This window comes from Apodemus sylvaticus, chromosome 20 (assembly GCF_947179515.1).
Source record: "Apodemus sylvaticus chromosome 20, mApoSyl1.1, whole genome shotgun sequence".
NCBI classification, from domain to species: Eukaryota; Metazoa; Chordata; class Mammalia; order Rodentia; family Muridae; genus Apodemus; species Apodemus sylvaticus.
The window spans coordinates 1840785-1859446 of NC_067491.1; the positions used below are offsets into that span (position 1 = coordinate 1840785).

Consider the following 18662-nt stretch of genomic DNA (forward strand, 5'->3'; position numbering starts at 1 on the left):
CAAGATCAGGGCCTTGCTATCAGTCACAGCAGAGTGACTGCTGTTATATCCATGGGCCTCCATTCCCCTCCTGTGAGACCCCTCATCCTGGTCCTGCAAGGCCACCTCACTGACCCTCTGCCCCACCCCCAGGTCCCCTGTACCCACTTCAGAGAGACCTGCAGGGTCCTGGTGTCCTGGACCGGGTAGAACGGCTGAAACAGGGCCTGCTGGCCAAGGTGCGAGCGCTGGGCCGGGAGCTGCCAGTGAACACGTTGGACCAGCTCATCCACCAGCTAGGGGGCCCCGAGCGCGTGGCTGAGGTGAGCCTGTCCTGTCAGTTCCAACATGGGCAGAAGCTGGCTGCGGACTGTCCTCCCGTCCCCACCCCCATTGGCCAGCCTGGACTACGTGAGATCCTGTCTCAAAAAAGGGAAAGGGCTGGAGAGGGCTCGCCAGATGAGCGCATTTCCAGATGGACCTGAGGGCACCAGCACATCCGGGCCACACTCATACACACACTCACACGCATACACACACTCACACGCATACACACACTCACACGCACACACTCATACACACACGCACACTCATATACATAAAACAAAAATAAGTACCGAAAAGAAAGGAAGGGAAGCCTGTGGTAGTGGCAGGAATCCTCGTGGCTGCTGAGGCCACACTGGAAACCAGGGTCTCAGCGGAGCCACCTTGTACCTCAAACATGGACACAGTGCACTGGGTCTCCGGACCACCACACTGACACCCACCCTGTTGGGGACGTCCCCCACCCCTGTCAACCACAGATGACTGGCAGGAAAGGCCGAGTGATATCGAGGCCCGACGGGTCAGTGGTCTTTGAGTCCAGGGCAGAGCAGGGCCTGTCCATCGACCACGTGAACCTCAGAGAGAAACAGCGCTTCATGAGCGGCGAGAAGGTGGGCGCTGAGTGGGTGGGGCGGGGCGGGGCAGCTGGGGAGGGGCGGGGCAGCTGGGGCGGGGCGGCTTCCAGCGCCGCTCAGAGAATGAATGGCTGAAGGTGGGGCGGGGTGCGCTGCTTCCTGAAGGACTCTTACTCTCTCCCTGGGTACCCAGAGTTGAGCAGTGAGGAGGCGGGGCCCCCAAGCATCCTGACCATCTCGCCCCCACCTCCAGCTCGTGGCCATTATCTCTGAGGCCTCCAGCTCTGGCGTCTCCCTCCAAGCCGACCGCCGAGTCCAGAACCAGCGGCGCCGGGTACACATGACCCTGGAGCTGCCTTGGAGCGCAGACCGCGCCATTCAGCAGTTTGGTGAGGCCCCTGTCCCCGGCCCGGGGAAGCCCTTCCCCTAGCGTAGCCCCTTACCCGGTCTCTTAGAGCCTCTCTGCCCCCAGGCCGCACCCACAGGTCCAACCAGGTCTCCGCGCCCGAGTACGTCTTCCTCATCTCCGAGCTGGCAGGGGAGCGGAGGTTCGCCTCCATCGTGGCCAAGCGGCTGGAGAGCCTGGTGAGCGGGCCGGGCCTGAGGCAGGGGCCGGGCCAGGTAACTGGGGTATGCTGGAGCCTGAGTCACAGACCGCCCTTCGCTTCCCTCACAGGGCGCCCTGACCCACGGAGATCGCCGCGCCACGGAGTCCCGAGACCTGAGCAAGTACAACTTCGAGAACAAGGTAAGTCGCGAGTGGGAGGCTGCCACGCATGCGCACAAAGGCTGCGCGCCACCAAGGCCTCACTCGCCTGCTCTGTCCCACAGTACGGCGCCCGTGCGCTCAGCCGTGTCCTTGCTACAATCATGGGTCAGACGGACAACAGGGTGCCCCTGCCCCAGGGCTATCCAGGAGGGGATGCCGCCTTCTTTCGGGGTGAGCCAGGGCTCCTGAGTGTGCCTGAGAGGTGTGGGGACTACGGCGGGGCTGCTTTCATCAGGATTTGGGGACAGAATATGGCTGGGTTTCTAGGGAGAGGGCAGGGCAGTGTCCTGGGATCTCAGGGTCAGCGTCAGGTTTTCCTTTGCAGACATGAAGCAGGGCCTGCTGTCTGTGGGCATCGGCAGCCGGGAGTCGCGCTCAGGCAGCTTGGATGTGGAGAAGGGTGAGTCCTGGAAGTGCCGGGAAGGTGGTTCAGGGGCAGTTGGGAGGCTGACGCCAGCGGCCTGAGGCCCAGCTCTACCCACAGACTGCTCCATCACCAAGTTCTTGAACCGCATCCTTGGGCTGGAGGTGCACAAGCAGAATGCTCTGTTCCAGTATTTCTCCGACACGTTCGACCACCTCATCGAGATCGACAAGAAGGAGGGCAGATACGACATGGGCATCCTGGGTAAGCCTCTAGAGCAGGCCGTGCCCAGGATCCACGGGAGCCCTGGTGGCATCTGAGGCCCCTTGTGTCTGTTCGGTGAAGCCCATCATTGAGTGGCTACAGTTGAGGGCCAGCTGACCCGGGCAGGCTCACCCTGTGTGAGACTCACACAGTGCAGTTACGAAAAACAGAGCAAAAGGAATCTCAGTGCTCTGGGAATCTCATGTCTTCTTGTCAGGCTGCGCTGAGAGGCAGCTTCGCTGCATGCGGGCCGCAGGGTGGACTCACTGGGCACATGCTGCCAACCTAGGCTAAGGCTTTAGACCCCAAGGACATGCGGTCCTTGTAAATGTGGCAGCGCTTCCTCCCAACCCTGCACTCAGAGAGGCAGGAGGAGCGGAAGTTCAGGCTCACCCTGGAAAACTGAAGAGTAGCCTGAGCCACCTGGATCCTGTCCAGGCTGGAGAGAGCTCAACTGTAAACTCACTTGCCGCTCTTCCAGAGGACAGAGTCATGTGCCACCCTGCCTCAGCTGCCTGTCACCCCTGCCCCAGCGGACCTGACCCCCTCTTCCGCGTGCACATGTGCAGAGACACAAATATGTTTTTTTTAGAAATGTATTTTTTAAAAAGACAGACTGGGGCTGGAGAGATGCCTCAGTGGTTAAGAGCACTGTCTGCTCTTCCAGGGGTCCTGAGTTCAATTCCCAGCAACCGCATGGTGGCTCACAACCATCTGTAATGGGATCTGATGCCCTCTTCTGGCACACAGAACACTCATATGCATAAAATAAATAAATCTTTTTAAAAGTACCCACAATCCCTCTGGATAGCTATGCACAGCAGGGCACAGGGGACCCCAGGCCAGAGGGTTACTGACACCCCCCACGGGACATCTGACCTCGTGGCTTTTGATTCCTCTGCTCAGTGATGGGGTAGTCACCTTGTGGGGTAGATCAGAAGAAACTCCCTCGCTGGCCCCTGACCTCCTGCCCTCTCCGCAGACCTGGCCCCCGGCATCAACGAGATCCACGAGGAAAGCCAGCAGGTGTTCCTGGCGCCTGGGCACCCACAGGATGGGCAGGTGGTCTTCTACAAGGTGAGCAGGAGCCACCCAGCCCCAGCCCTAGCTCCAGTCCCCAAACTCGCTAATACCTCCACTTGCCACAGCAGATTAGCGTGGACCGCGGCATGAAGTGGGAGGAGGCGGTCACTAGGTCGCTGGAGCTGAAAGGCCCCTATGATGGCTTCTACCTCTCCTACAAGGTGAGTAGGCCCCCTCCTGATGGCAGGCGCCCCACCAGCCGCCTACCCAGAGGTCCTGGTGGCCGCTGACCTCACCACTCTCGCTCCTAGGTACGAGGCAGCAAGACGAGCTGCCTCCTGGCAGAACAGAACCGCGGCGAGTATTTCACTGTGTACAAGCCAAACATCGGCAGGCAGAGCCAGCTGGAGACCCTGGACAGCCTGTGCCGGAAGTTCCACCGGGTAGGGAGGACCTGCCTCTCAAGGCGCTGGGAATGCACGGGAGCTCCTCCCCTGCTAACTTGTAGGCTTGCGTCCCCAGGTCACTGTGGAAGAGGCTCGGGAACACTGGGAGAGCAGCTATGCCCTGTCACTGGAGCACTGCAGCCACACCACCTGGTGAGGCCCGGGCGGGAAGCCACCAGGAGGGCGGAGCTGGGCGCCCAGTGTCCCAGGGCCTTGTGGGCTGGGAAAGCGCGCTCTGCGGGCTGACCGCGGTCCCCTGGTGCAGGAACCAGCGCTGCCGACTGGCCCAGGAGGGCAAGTGCTGCGCCCAGGGTCTGCGCCTCCGCCACCACTACATGCTGTGTGGGGCGCTGCTGCGCGTGTGGGGCCGCATCGCCGCCGTCATGGCGGATGTCAGCAGTAGCAGCTACCTACAGATCGTGCGCCTCAAGACCAAGGACAAGAAGAAGCAAGTGGGTGAGTGTGGCAGCGGGTGTGGGGTCCCTGGAGGAAGGGTCCCCAAGTATGTCCCCCAGGCGGACCTGACAGCGTGTCCACGCCGCCACAGGCATCAAGATCCCCGAGGGATGCGTTCACCGCGTACTGCAAGAACTGCAGCTGATGGATGCAGAAGTGAAGCGCCGCAGTACCCGTGGGTTGGCGGCGCGCCCACCCACTCCACGCGCCATTACGCTCCCTTGCGGTCCTGGGGAGGTGCTGGACCTGACCTACAGTCCCCCAGCCGAGGCTTTCCCAGCGCCTCCACGCTTCGCCTTCCCGTCGCTGCCGCCCCCAGACCCCAGCTCTCTGATGCTGGGTGCCAGAGACCCTGCCACCAACCCTGTGGAGCTGGCGCACCAGGGCTGCGACATCAACTTCAGGGAAGTGTTGGAAGACATGCTCCGCTCCTTGCGTGCAGGGCCCACCGAAACCCCTGCGCCTCTGGTGGGTGTGGGTGGCGGAGGCACAGAGCGGCAGAGCGTCATCCACTTCAGCCCGCCCTTCCCAAACTCTTAGGCTGCTATTTCAGCCTCTGGATTACAACTGTACTGGGCAGCGAGGCCTGTGGGCTCCTCTGCAAGCGGAGGTTCCCGTGACTACTGAGGTGTCTGGCCACAGTGCCTTCCCAGCCAGTGTGGAGCGGGGCCTCTGTGTCCCCGCTACAGCCGTGCGCAGCCTAGAAGCCGTGGGGCTTGCTTGTCCCAGAGAGCTGGTAACTCAGGAAATCGGTGCTCGGGCCCCGCTGGCTATGGGGGCTCCACGGGGCAGACCCCGTTAATATATGCAATCCCCTGCCCCTAAATTATTGTCACCCGCCCCTCCCCAGCCTGGCTCTGTGGGCAGCTGGCGGACCCTGGTTTCTATGTATTTATAATGAACCGTGTACATATGTAAAGATCTTTTTTAAAATATATGTGCCTTTCGCTTCTACTTCCCAGTGTGCTGTGGCCGACGGATCAGTGAGGAGACCGGAGGATCCCAGGGCTGAGGCTACCGCCCACTAGAGTAGAGCGAACCCAGGTTGGCTGGGGAGGCAGGGAAGACCAGAGGGCAGCCTCTCTGCAAGCACAGCGCTCAGAGTTCCACAGGGAGGGAGGCCAGTAGCTCAGGAGGCTGGGGGATTCTCAGACAACAGTAGGCAGTCACTCCACAATCCCCAGAGACTGACGCGCGCGCGCACACACACACACACACACACACACACACACACACACACACGTGCCCCAGACTCAGGCCTGTGGCAACCCTGACTCAGCATCCCAGACCTTAGGCCCAGCAGGTTCCCACCCTCCTATAAGAGCCCTGTGCACAGCACAGCACATCCTGGGCCTTCCAGCTGGCCTGGGCGGAGCCAGGGGATCAGCAGGGACCCGTGAGCAGCTGACCCCGATCCATCTGCAGTCTGCGCCTGCAGAGTCCTGGTCCCCAGCGCGCTCAGTTCCTGACCCAAGAACACACGCAGCACATGTCTACATTTTATTCCCACAAGGCAGCCATGGTGACGCTCGAGCCCGAGGCCACAGGCCTCTGGACCTTCCTCCGGCGGGGATGCACGCCAGGTCCTCGGGGCTGCCCCACCAGCGGGCTGGTTTTCAGGCAGACCGTCATGAGTGCCGGGGTGGAAGGCTCCAGGGGCCACGGGGCAGGGGGGCTCGGTGTGGGCGCACATACTTGTAGGGCTAGAGATAGCACGGCAGGTCCTTCTCTATCACCTGGGAAGGGAGACAACCTAGTCAGCCCCGCCCCGCCCCCTGCAACTGCATCGGCTGCTGTCGCAAAGCCCTTTACCTGGGGCTCCTCCATGGGACCATAGCGCTTCACCACGCAGCCGTTCTTATCAATGAGAAACTGCAAGACAGAGAGGCGTGTGTTGACGGGGGGGGGGGGGGGGCGGGGGGGGCTGGGCCACACCTCTACACTATATGCCACTTACCTTGGTAAAGTTCCATTTGATGGCACTGTGAGGGGGGAGAAGAAAAGAAAAGGGTTTAGAAGTGGTACCTGCCAGGGCATGGGCACACCCTCAGCACCAGCCTAGGCGGGCCACCAGGGACACTCGACAATACCCTGCCTCAAGCCGGGCGGGGCCTCACTCAGAGGTTAGAAGAATGCACTGTTCTCCTGGACAATAGGCTACACTGCCAGCACCCATATCACAGGCTGCCTCAGAGTCTACTAACTCCAACTCCAGGAAATCACAGGCTGTCCCCTGGCCTGTGAGGGCTTCAAGCATGCGCGGACTACAAGGACTTGCATGCAGACAAAACGCATAGACAAAATGAAAATCATCTGGAGGAGTGGTGGGGGTGGTCTGGCCGGCCAGCGACTGTGAGCACTGGCTGCTCTTATTTTCCTTCCTTTCTTTGTTCTTTTTTTTTTTTTTTTGGATTTGGTTTTTGTAGCCCTGTCTGTCCTGGAACTCACTCTGTAGACCAGGCTGGCCTCAAACTCAGAAATCCGCCTGCCTCTGCCTCCCAGAGTGCTGGGATTACAGGTGTGCGCCACCACCGCCCAACTGGTTGCTCTTAAAGGGCACTCTAGCCAGGAGGTGGTGGCAGGCAGTGGTGGCGCACGCCTTTAGTCCCAGTACTCCAGAGGCAGAGGCAGCCTGAGTTCCAGACCAGCCTGATGTATAGAGTGAGTTCCAGGACAGCCAGGGCTACACAGAGAAACTGTCTGGGGGTGGTGGGGGGAGGGGAGGAAGCACTCAAGCTCCGCCCCCAAGCCGCACTACCAACCCCACCAACCCAGCCTCAAGAGATTCCATGCCCTCTTCTGGCCTCTGCAGGCACTGTACCTACACCTATGTGGTACACATAAATATACTCAAGCAAGAACACCCATACACATAAAATACAAACAAATTCATCTCTGAGGTCTGGCCAGGTGGTGCACACCTTTAATCCAGGCACTTTCACAGGGCAGGCAGATCTTGAGTTCTGGGCCATCTAGAACTGTACTCAGTGAGACAACCCCCCCTCAAAGCAAACTAAAAACTTGACACTCGCTCTCCACCCAGGCCCAGAGTCCCTCCCTCCCCCAGGGCCACTCACTTTCCCAGCATGCCCCTGCCCTTGGGCTGGACTTTCATCCATTTCCACAGTGGGTGGGCATCGTCCCCATTTACACAGATCTTGCTGTACATGTCAAACTTGACATTGTAGCCGGCTGCAAACTCCTTGATTTCTTGATTACTTCCTGGCTCCTGTGGGCAGCAACATTTACTTGGAAGATGCACTACATTTCATCCGGATGCACACTAAGACAGACAAACATACACGCACACACACACACACAGCCCCCCCCCCCCCCGCCCTCCAGTTGCGGGGACATTGCTTGGGAACAGCTAAGAACCTGCCTCCAGACACAGGCGCGCACTCACACACACACACACACACACACTCACACACACAAACACACGTGCGTGCGCACCCCCCCACCCCCCGGGGGGGCGTTGCCTGGGAACAGCTACGCACCTGCCTCCCGAACTGGTTGCAGGGGAAGGCCAGGATCCGTAAACCACACTCAGCGTATCGGGCATGCAGATCGACTAGCTGAGTGTAGTTTACGTCGGTTTTGCCTCATTGCGAGGCCACGTTGGTGACGATGCACACGAAACCCCTGGGGGAGGGAAAGAGTGGGAAAGAAGCCAGTCAGGAGAGCCCCATTTTCAGACCAGCCGTGCACCGCCCACATAACCAGAAACCCACCTGTACTTATCCAGGCAAACCATGTGCCCGTCGATGTCCTTGGCTGAGAATTCGTGCATGGAGCGCGCACAGCGCCAATCATCGCGGGATGCGCACTGTAAAACAGGGAAACTGAGTGTCCTACCCCAGGTACCCCAGGGGAGAACCCGGCGCCAAGGAAAAGAAAGTCCTGGGGCACTGGGTGGAGGAGTCTCAAGGTTCCTCCTTCTTCCATCAAGTACGCCCCTTTCAGGATGTCCTGAAAACTCTGTGGACACCCCTAGAACATGCTACCAGGGAAGAGGACGGCAGGGGCATCCCTGGCCGCACACCAAGCCCAGGAGCTCGGAGCTGTTGCAGTTCTGGGGAGGCTCCTGCAGTAGAGGCCCGGGGTTGAAAGGTACAGGCATGGGCTCCACCCGGCGAGGGCGCGCCCTCCTGCGGCGGCGGGCGCGAGCCTTCCTCCTCCGAGGCCCCGGGCGCTTCCTAGGACTTTGGCGGCCAGGTTCGCGGCGTCGCCGGCCTCCCGGGGACCCGCCGCGCTGCCTGCAGCGTCCCCGCTTGCGGGAGGCCGCGCGGCCCATGCCCGCCCGTCTGTGCGTCCCAAGCACAGCGCGGGGACAAAGAGCCGGTAGCCAAGGAGCCGCCGACTGTGACGCACCAGGCCGGGCGGGGCGCGTGACCAAGTCAGAGCCCGCTATGGGGACCCCGACACCGGTTCCCACCCCCCAGGGACCTTCCCCGCCCTGGCCTGGCCTTGTTCGGCCCCGGGGATGCCTATTGGATTCCGCTTTCCCACCTAGGTGACCCCTACTCTAGCTAACCGATCCCACGACTCCCGACCCCCACCCTGGATACGGTGACCCGACACGGAACCGTGCTCCCACCCGCGATCCCCCAGGTCCCCAGTAGCCCACCATGGTGCCAGCCAGGCCAGGCGCAGCCAGAGCCCCGCACAGCAGTGCTGGCTTCAATAAGCGGCTCAGACGGCCCCAGCTCATCTCGGCGGCTGGAGCCAGCGGCTCCTCCCCTCACGCAGCCGACCAATGGACGCGCGAGGCCAAGTCTGGCTTGCCCGCCCTCGGCCACGCCCACTGACGTCTCTTATTGGCCGGATGCGCTTGCGCAGAAGACGCGAGGCCCCTGCAGCCAATGGGAAGCCTGAATGGAGGGGCGGATTGGGCGGGGCTGGGCTTAAGAGTTTGTTGTTGTCAGCAACTGCGCATGCTCAGTGATGGGGACGCCGGAGAAACGGGAGTCGCGTCCACGCGGGCTACGCGTTGGAGGACTATGGACAGTTATCCGCGAGGTTGCATGCAGGGGAGCAGGGTGCCAGGCCGCTTTGGGGAACTCCTGGGAATAGAAAGCGTGGCAAAGTCATCCCCCTAAACATCCCCTTTGAGTACAGGAGTCCCCTTTTTTCTACTGGAAGCAGACTCTCATGTAGCCCAGGCTAGCCTTGAACTATCTATGCAGCAGAGGATGACCTTGAACCCCTGGACCTCCAGCCTCAGCGTCCTGAGTGCTGAGATTGCTGTGTCTGCCAATCCCTACATCCCTTCCATTTCTATTTCCTTTCTCATGTAGCTCAGGCTAGCCTAAACAGTTGTGTAGCCAGTACAACTTTAAACTCCTGATCCTCCTGCCTCTACCTCCTAAGAGTTGGAATGGCAAAAGTGCGCGGCCATGCAGGGTAGGGATGGAACCCAGAACCTGGAGCATGTGAGCGGGAGCTCTCAACCCACTGAGTCCGGAACCCCAGATGTAGTTTTTCCCCTAATTTTACAGTTCAGCCTGGCTTAAAGCTCAAAGCAATCCTCCTGCCTTAGACTCCTGGGTACTAGGATGGCAGGTCGGTGACACCAGGCCCGATCCTGTGCCCTGCAGATCCTGACTTGTGCCGGAGATGACTGAGGCGTGATATGAGGGCTTGGTGAGGAAGCCATTGCCGACACACAAGCGTCGAGATGGCCGCGCCCGCGCAGAGTGGCGCACAAGGATGCGCTTGTCATTCCAGAACCTGGGATTCCGAGGCTGGAGCCCTGGGACTAAGTCAGGTCAGCCAGACACTTGTGGTCAGTGGGAGAACCTGCCTCAAAACCAAGATGGAGCCCGGCCTAGTGGCTGCCCTCTTAGCCCCAGCCCTAGGAGGTAAGCAAGGCCCAGGTCAGCCAGGGCGACCTAGCAAACCCTGTTATCAGAAACACAAGGTGGCACGAGACACAGTTACTGCTGACCTCAGAGGTCCCTGTCCACATAAAAGAAGCCAGGGGCCTGAGGGCCTAAGTGAGAAGCTAAAGGCCCCACAGCTCCTCCCACAACCCCACACTGCTCAGCCCTTTGTCCTTGCTGTGTCACAGGAGTGACTCAGTACATTCCTCAGCCCAGCTGCCTGCCCACAGTCCTCCCTTGGACTCTAATCCCTTCAATCCTCCCTGTTTTTCTGAGCCCTGAAGGAGGCCTTCTGCTGACGCAGGGCCCCTCCTCCTGATTCGGTCCCAGGAGCACCATGGGCAGACCCCAGAAGCAAAGTTAGTGTGACCGTGACCTGGGTCGTCAAGATACATTTCTGCACCATCCTGTTCTATGTTCTCAGTGGCCCCTCCCACCTCAGGAAGTCAGCTGTTTCCTCCCAGCCCCCAGACCGGGTGGCTAAGGGTCACTGAGGGGCCTGTGAGAGCTCTTTAGTGAAGTTGTAAATACCATTGCCCAAAGTCTTAGAGCCACACCCTCACAGGGCACCTCAAAAGCCCGCCACCGCCACCCCTGCTTCAGGGTTAGTGTTAACTGTGATAAAGGCAGGACTGGAAAAGAGACCCAGGGCTAGGGCCAAAGGCTGCCACTCGAGGACCACAGCCCCAAGCTATGGGAGGGACTTGTACTGGGAGGAGGGCCTGCCTCTCCCAAGTGACCCAACTTCACCCACTTCAGCCACTTGGGAAACAAAGGTCTGGGCCATCACAGGAAGTTGTTTGGTGGCTCCTGAGACATTACCAGCTCCAAGAAGGACCAAGACAGAGGCTTTTACCTCTTTGTTATTTTCAAGACAAAGTCTCTCACGTAGCCCAGGCTGGCCTGAAACTCACTTTCTAGCCAAGGATAACCTTGAACTCCTGAACCACCTCAACCTCCTGAGTGCTGGGGTGACAGGGTTGTTCATGCCTGTTTATGGGGTGCTGGGTGTGACCCCCAGGTTTTGGACATACCAAGAGAGGCCTTAAGCCCCACTCTTTGTCTCTAATTTCCTTTGTTTTCTGAGACAGGCCTTTCCTTTCCCCAGGCTGCCCTCAGCTCCTTGGAGCCTCTGCCTCCCAAGCATTCGAAAGACAGAGGCACAGCCACCAACAGGGCACCCTGGGAATAAGAAACTGATGTCACGGATGACCTGCTAAAAGGATTTAGGAAAGATTAAGTTATGCAAAGTGGAATTTAGCCAAGGGAATGCTCCCAGCTGAGCAGCCTGGCCGGGGCCAAGGAAGAACTGGAGGCCAGAGAACAGCCTAGGTTGGCGGGTAGGATTAGCCAGGTAAGCTCCAGCTGGCCAGTAACGCGGTGCCCATATCAAAGCCCTGGGGTTCAAAGGCCCCCGCGGCGGAGTCCTGCCGCCAGTCCATCTCATCTTTCCTCAGTGCTGCTCTCAGGAAGGGTGGGATTCTGTCAAGCAACAGAACCCCCGGTCTGTGACCAAATGGCTGAAATTCTATTTAAACCACCATAAATCTCCTCCTCCGTCCAAACAGCACTGGGGTTTCAGCCTCTGTCAGACATGTTTAACTGATCAAATAAGTCGGGTCGAGACCCCTTTGGGGACTCGCAGAGGCTCTTCCCTATCAGATCATCTGCACACTAGATATTTACAATACAATTCATTGACAGTCACAAAATTACAGTAGCAATGAAAATATTTGGGGGGGGGGGCCTGGGGGTCAAAACAACATGAGGAACTGGGTTAAAGGGTCGCAGCATCAGGAAGGCTGAGAACCAGTGAGCTAAGAGGATGTTGTTGCTGGCTGGACGCTTTGTGCTTTGCCCAGACCTGGTCAGGTGCTCTCGGGACTCCCTTCAGTGATCTGTGTTAGAAAGACCTCGCACTGTGCAAGCCTTGGCAGGGAGCCAGATCAGCCCTAGGCTCTCTCAGAAGGACAAAGGGAATGCTAGCTCTGTGCCCTGGTCTAGGGGCACACACCACGGCAAGGTCCAGCCTGGGGTCGGGGCTGGAGCCTCAAGAGTTAAGGTTTTGTTCCCCAAGAACCCAGGTTTCTCCCCTGAAGGGCTGTGATGCTTGGTCCTAAGGCAAGACATGTCTGAGATGTCCCAAGAGCTCTTTGCAAATAGTGTCTGTCTTAGTCAGGGTTTCTATTCCTGCACGAACATCATGACCAAGAAGCGAGTTGTGGAGAAAGGGTTTATTCAGCCTACACTTCCACACTGCTGTTCATCACTAAAGGAAGTCAGGACTGGAACTCAAGCAGGTCAGGAAGCAGGAGCTGATGCAGAGGCCGTGGAGGGATGTTTCTTACTGGCTTGCTTCCCTGGCTTGCTCAGGCTGTTCTTATAGAACCCAAGACCACCAGCCCAGGGATGGCTCCACCCACAAGGGCCCTTCCTCCTTGATCACTAATTGAGAAAATGCCCCACAGCTGGATCTCATGGAGGCACTTCCCCAACTGAAGCTCCCTTCTCTGTGATAACTCCAGCCTGTGTCAGGTTGACACACAAAACCCGCCAGTACATTATCTGATTTAACTCTGCTGCCTTAGACCCTTCCCCACCTGCAAATAGGATGCTGGATTTCCAAAGTCTGTGTGAGACAGAGTTTTCCTATGAAGCCCAGGATGGCCTCAAACTCACCGAGCCTCTCCTGCCTCTGCCTCCAGAATCAAAGGTGTGCCGCTACTGCACGGAGGGCGGAGGACGGAGGACTGAGGACGATGTTCTCTTTAATAAACTTGCTTGGCCTGCGTCATCAGCTCTTGCAAGAGCTCTGAGGCCCAGCTGCTGCTGTAGCCTTTAGTCTTCAATCCCCACTCCTCCCACATACCTCACTCTTGTGTCTGAGACCCGTAGTCCTTTGCGCTTGGGTCATGAAGGCATGTTAATTTTTGAAGCACACGCACCCAGGGTAACTCCTTTCCCTTTAAACATTTATGGAGTTGATTCACATTTATTTGTTTGTGTATGAGTGTTTGTGTATGAATGTTTGTGTTTGTGTATGAGTGTTTGTGCTGAGTGTTTTGTCTGCATATATCTGTATACTATGTGTGTGTCTAGTGTCTACAGAGGTCAGAAGTGGACATGGGGGCGCTGGGGAGATAGTTCAGTGGTTAAGAGCACTGACTGCTCTTCCAAAGGTCCTGAGTTCAAATCCCAGCAACCACATGGTGGCTCAAAACCATCTGTAGCGGGATTTGGCGGCCTCTTCTGGAGTGTCTGAATATAGCTACAGTGTACTTACATAGAATAATAAATGAAGGGGGCTTAAAAAGAGAGAATGGGGGGTTTAGAGTGTGGCACGGCGGTGTGGGGGAAGGGGGTGCCTAGGTGGTCGCATGCCCAGGCACCTCTTCCCCCTGGGGGATGACACGCACACAGACATGGTATAGAATAGAGTTTATTCAGGGCAGACGATGGGAGTTACTGGTATAGTGGAGGTAGAGAAAGGCATAGGGAGAGAGAGAGCAAGAGTAGATAAGTAGAGGCCAGCCATGGCTATGAGGGTGAGGGGGGGGAGGAGAGCCCAAGAGGGGCAGAGAGGTGAGAGTGGGATGAGAGAGAGAGGAGGGGCAAGCAGCCCCTTTTATAGTGGGCCAGGTCTGTGGGGCGGGGCATACCTGGCTATGGTCATGGATCCTCTGGAACTGGAGTTCTGGATGATTAGGAGCCACTCTGTGGGCACTGGAAATGTAACATAGGTCCTGTGCAAGTGTCCTAACCAAAGACCGTCTCTCCGGCCTGCCTGCGTGTCTCTCTCTCTCTCTCTCTCTCTCTCAATCTCTGCCTTTCTCATCATGCAGATCAGACTGACCTCTTTCCTCCAGTGCTGGAGAGAATTCTGGAATTTTGGGGGTTTTTTGTTTTTCAGATTTGGTTTTTTCAAGACAGGGTTTCTCTGTGTAGCCCTGCTGTCCTGGAACTCACTCTGTAGACCAGGCTGGCCTCGAACTCAGAAATCCACCTGCCTCTGCCTCCCAGAGTGCTGGGATTACAGGCGTGCGCCACCACCACCCAGCCCAGAATTTTGGTTTCTTAAAAAAATTTAAAAAAAAAATTATAAGAATGTGTTTTTGTTTTAACCCCAGGTGTGGGATGTGGGCTGCGTTGGACTGTCCGCGGTAGCAGACTATGATTTGCCTCGTGCTCCAGCAGAGATGTGGTTTTGCCAGCTGCAGACAGTTTCTGAGTCTCTGGGAGTGTGTGAGGAATGGAAGGCTGACAGCTTCTCAGAGACTATGTAACTGCTAGGGCTCTGGGCGGCGGGGCTGGTGGTGGCTCCGGGGGCTTGGCTGCAGTTTGGTAGTAGTTGTGCTCAAAGAAGAAACAAGAAATTAGATTCAGAGATCTCTCTCCTCTCTCTGTCTCTGTCTCTCTTCAGAGTTAGATGAATCCAAAGGAATAAATGGTGGGAAATAGAGGAACCCACACAGCAGTCAAGGTCCAAGACCTTGCTGTCACCATGCTTGCCATATGATCTTTTTAAAAGAACTAAGGAGCTGGGCAGTGGTGGCACACGCTTTTAATCCACTTGGCAGAGGCAGGCAGATTTCTGAGTTCGAGGCCAGCCTGGTCTACAGAGTGAGTTCCAGGACAGCCAGTGCTACACAGAGAAACCCTGTCTCAAAACAAAACAAAACAAAAACCAAAAACCAAAAAACTTGGGCTGTGAGTTCAGTGGAGAAAGCTCACCTCCCACCCTCACATGCCAAAGACCCGGGTTCTGAGCCCGGCAAAGAAGGGACAGTGTGCACCAACTGTCATCCTAGAACGCCAACACTGAAGGCAGGAGGCCATCCTGGGTGACACAAGACCCTGTACCAAAACCAAATAAGGATAAGAAAAGGCCAGACTGGCGTCTCCTGAGACCTCACGCCACCACCTGGTTCCGCGGAGGCGGCTCTGGCTCTCAGACAGTGGCGCCTTTGTGTGCTTAGTCAGGGCAGGGCAGGCCCAGCCTGAGAGGGCCCTGGCTTAGAAGACAGCCTCAGCCACACCTCCATGTCTTCCTCAGACGGTGCTGGCACCGGAATCCAGTCAGTCGCCCTGGCTTCTGTGACACAGAAAACAGCATGGCAGGTGGCTTTGGTTTTGAGTGCATTTGGTGTTTTGTTTGCGTGTATGTGTGTGAGGGTGTCAGGTCCCCTGGAACTGGAGTTATAGGCAGAATGCTGTACACATAGACCCTGAGCTGAACCTGGGTCCTCTGATAGAGCGTCCAGTACTCTAACCACTGAACCATCTCTCCAGTCCTTTTTAAAGATTTATTTATTATATGTTAAGTGCACTGTAGCTGTCTTCAGACACCCAAGAAGAGGGCGTCACGTCTCATTAAAGATGATTGTGAGCCACCATGTGGTTGCTGGGATTTGAACTAATGACCTTTGGAAGAGCAGTTGACACTCTTAACTGCAGTCTTTTTTTTTTTTTTTTTTTTTTTTTTTGAGACAGGGTTTCTCTGTGTAGCCCTGGCTGTCCTGGAACTCACTCTGAAGACCAGGCTGGCCTTAAACTCAGAAACCTGCCTGCCTCTGCCTCCCAGAGTGCTGGGATTACAGGCGTGCGTCACCACCGCCCGGCTTTAATGTTTTTTTTTTTTAAAGATTTATTTATATGTGAGTACACAGTAGCTGTCTTCGGACACACCAGAAGAGGGCGGCAGATCCCATTATTGATAGATAGGAGCCACCGTGTAGTTACTGGGATTTGAACTCATGACCTTTGGAAGAGCAGCCAGTGCTCTTAACCGCTGAGCCATCTCTCCAGCCGCCGCCCCCCCCCCAGTCCTTTTTTTTTTTAAAGGGGAGTCCACTCTGTAGACCAAGCTGAGCTTGAAGTCACAGACTCCTCCTGCAGAGTTCCTGGGATTAAAGTGTGTGCTCCCAAGGGTTTATGTTTTCACTTTCCCACGCTGAGCCTGCGTTCTCCTGGGCTGCTCCTACAATGGAATCATTACACACTACAGTAATTGTTCAGCCTTCAGCCGCATTCCCCTCCCCCTCCTCCTCTGTACATGGACGACAGAGTCCGGTCCCCCGCACTGAGCCACCACACGGGTGCGGGAACCCGACTCCAGTTCCCACTACAACTGCACAGACACTGCTCTCCATGGACGGGCTCTCCAGCCCCTGATCATTCAAAGCACCGCGCAGTCTTCACTCCCTCCAGCCCTTTGTCGTTTCTGGTCCCTGTCTGCTCAGTGAGTCCCTGTGCTAAGGCCCCAGGGCCCGAGTTGTCGCCCAGGGCCGGGGACCCACGTGCTCCAGACACCTATTTTTCCTCCAGCTGCTGTGGCCGTCACTGCCCCAGCAGCCGCACTGCCCCTGCAGCCAACCCTGTCAGCCTGCCACCCACGCCAGGCCCTTACGCTGATCACGGGTCACCCCCTCACCCGGCCCAGGACCCCCTCCTCAGGCCCCCTCCACTCCCCTCTCCTCCCTGCTGCTCCCCTCTGCGGCCTGCCTGCCCAGTCTTCCCACCTCCGCTGCCTTTCCTTCCTGCCCTGATATCCTGCCTGGGCCGGCTTAGGCCTCAGGTCCCCAGTCGCCTCTGGTCTTGTTCCTAAGTCATGGCAACCTTGTCCAAGTTGGCAGTGGCAGGCTCCCGTGCCTCCAGACACCTGGTTGCCAAGGCACCTGGCTCCTCTTTCTTGCCTTTTGTGGTAGTTCAGAAGCGCTATGGCTGCAGCTTGGTCTGGGAATGCATGATCATCTGTGCAGACCCAGCGCAGCCGCAGACCCAGCGCAGCTGCAGGGGACACTTCCTTTCCCTGGTGTGCAGGGCAGGGGAGGAACCAGAGAAGAGGCAGAAGGACACTCAGCAAGACCTGAACCCAGGGGACCTGCAAACCTGTGGGCCACCCAGAACAGCAGCTCCTCACTGGCCCTGGCGTAGATTCCAGCAGAGCCTCAGGCACCCCGGGAAGAGCCCCACCCTGACCCTCCCTAAGGCGCCCCAGGGCGGGCAGCCCCAATTACAAATGGCCACAAAGAAACCACGCACAGTTATTTGGTTGTGTTTGTTTTCTTTTGTAACGCTTTACCTCTGTAGACCTGGTAGGTCTAGAACTCAACACCTAGCCTACACTGGCCAAAAAGTTAAAGCAACCCTTCTGCCTCAGTGTACTGGCGGGTTCTGTGTGTCCACTTGACCCAGGCTGGAGTTATCACAGAGAAAGGAGCTTCAGTTGGGGAAGTGCCTCCATGAGATCCAGCTGTGGGGCATTTTCTCAATTAGTGATCAAGGGGGGAGGGCCCCTTGCGGGTGGAGCCATCCCTGGGCTGGTGTTCTTGGGTTCTGTCAGAGAGCAGGCTGAGCAAGCCAGGGGAAGCAAGCCAGTAAGAAACATCCCTCCATGGCCTCTGCATCAGCTTCTGCTTCCTGACCTGCTTGAGTTCCAGTCCTGACTTCCTTTTGTGATGAATAGCAAGCAGCGTGGAAGTGTAAGCTGAATAAAACCCTTTCCTCCCCAACTTGCTTCTTGATCGTGATGTTTGTGCAGGAATAGAACCCCTGACTAAGACACTCAGCTTCTGGGTTCTGGGATGACAATCAGGTACGCCTCGCATCCCTGGTTCATGTGGAGCTGGGGCTGGAACCCAGGACTTCAGGTAGATGCTACTATAGTGATCTACCCACTGAGCCCCGACCACACCTCTGATGATGATGAGGTTTTGTGTTGTTTTATTGAGACAGGGTCTGTCTTAGTGAGGGTTTTACCGCTGTGAACAGACACCATGACCAAGGCAACTCTTGTAAGGATAACATTTACAGTACTTGGGAGGCAGAGGCAGGCAGATTTCTGAGTTCAAGGCCAGCCTGGTCTACAGAGTGAGTTCCAGGACAGCCAGGGCTATACAGAGAAACCCTGTCTCAAAAAAACCAAAAAAAAAACCCAAAAAAACAAAAAAACAAACAAAAAAAAAACCAGTTAACAGCTAATTGGGCTTGGCTTCCAGGCTAAGCCGTTCAGTCCATTGTCATCACGGCAGGAGCACAGCAGCGTCCAGGCAGGCGAGGTGCAGGAGAGGCTGAGAGTTCTGCATCTTCATCTGAAGGCTGGCTTCCAGGCAGCTAGGGTGAGGGTCTTAAAGCCCAAGCCCACAGTGACATACCCACGCCAACAGGGCCACACCTAATAGCGCCACTCCCCAGGCCAAGCACATACAAACCATCACAAGGTCTCACTATGTAGTCCTGGTTGGACTGGATCTTGCTATGTAGACTAGGCTGGCCTCAGACTGAGATCTGCCTGCTTCTGCCTCCTAAGTGTTTATTGATTTATACTGCTTTTAATTATGTCTTTGTGTGTATCTGCATGTGTGTTTATGATGTGTGTTCAGGTACACGTGCAACTCAGAGGCCTTGGACCCCACTGAAGCTCGAGTTAGAGGCGGCTGTAGTCACCTGACACAGGTCTTGACAGTGTAAGCACACAGGGCTGGAGAGATGGCTCAGCGGTTAAGAGCACCAACTGCTCTTCAGAAGGTTCTGAGTTCAAATCCCAGCACCCACATGGTGGCTCACAACCATTTGTAT

General features: G+C 56.9%; 2 protein-coding genes across 5 annotated transcripts in view; one reads left to right on the forward strand and one right to left on the reverse strand.

Moving 5' to 3' along the window:
* Sbno2 (strawberry notch homolog 2) overlaps positions 1–5154 on the forward strand; it is a 46202-nt gene extending 41048 nt beyond the window's left edge. For 2 of the 4 annotated variants that reach the window (XM_052165862.1, XM_052165864.1), the window contains 14 exons: positions 133–302; positions 783–914; positions 1132–1267; positions 1351–1463; positions 1555–1626; positions 1710–1818; positions 1973–2047; positions 2132–2275; positions 3258–3352; positions 3424–3519; positions 3610–3741; positions 3821–3897; positions 4010–4200; positions 4292–5154. In XM_052165862.1, coding sequence (XP_052021822.1) covers positions 133–302; positions 783–914; positions 1132–1267; positions 1351–1463; positions 1555–1626; positions 1710–1818; positions 1973–2047; positions 2132–2275; positions 3258–3352; positions 3424–3519; positions 3610–3741; positions 3821–3897; positions 4010–4200; positions 4292–4740 — 1991 coding nt within the window. In that variant the 3' untranslated portion in view covers positions 4741–5154. The remainder of the gene's footprint in view (positions 1–132; positions 303–782; positions 915–1131; positions 1268–1350; positions 1464–1554; positions 1627–1709; positions 1819–1972; positions 2048–2131; positions 2276–3257; positions 3353–3423; positions 3520–3609; positions 3742–3820; positions 3898–4009; positions 4201–4291) is intronic. The other 2 variants (XM_052165863.1, XM_052165865.1) reach the window with 1 other exon arrangement.
* Positions 5155–5879: 725 nt separating this feature from the next.
* Positions 5880–8947, reverse strand: Gpx4 (glutathione peroxidase 4). Its single transcript, XM_052165881.1, has 7 exons — positions 8831–8947; positions 7935–8029; positions 7701–7845; positions 7278–7429; positions 6158–6182; positions 6013–6072; positions 5880–5936 (listed from the first exon to the last, which is right to left on the reverse strand). Exons 1-7 carry the CDS (start codon positions 8912–8914, stop codon positions 5904–5906), a joined length of 594 nt encoding a protein of 197 aa, XP_052021841.1. The 5' UTR covers positions 8915–8947; the 3' UTR covers positions 5880–5903.
* Positions 8948–18662: the final 9715 nt, after the last annotated feature.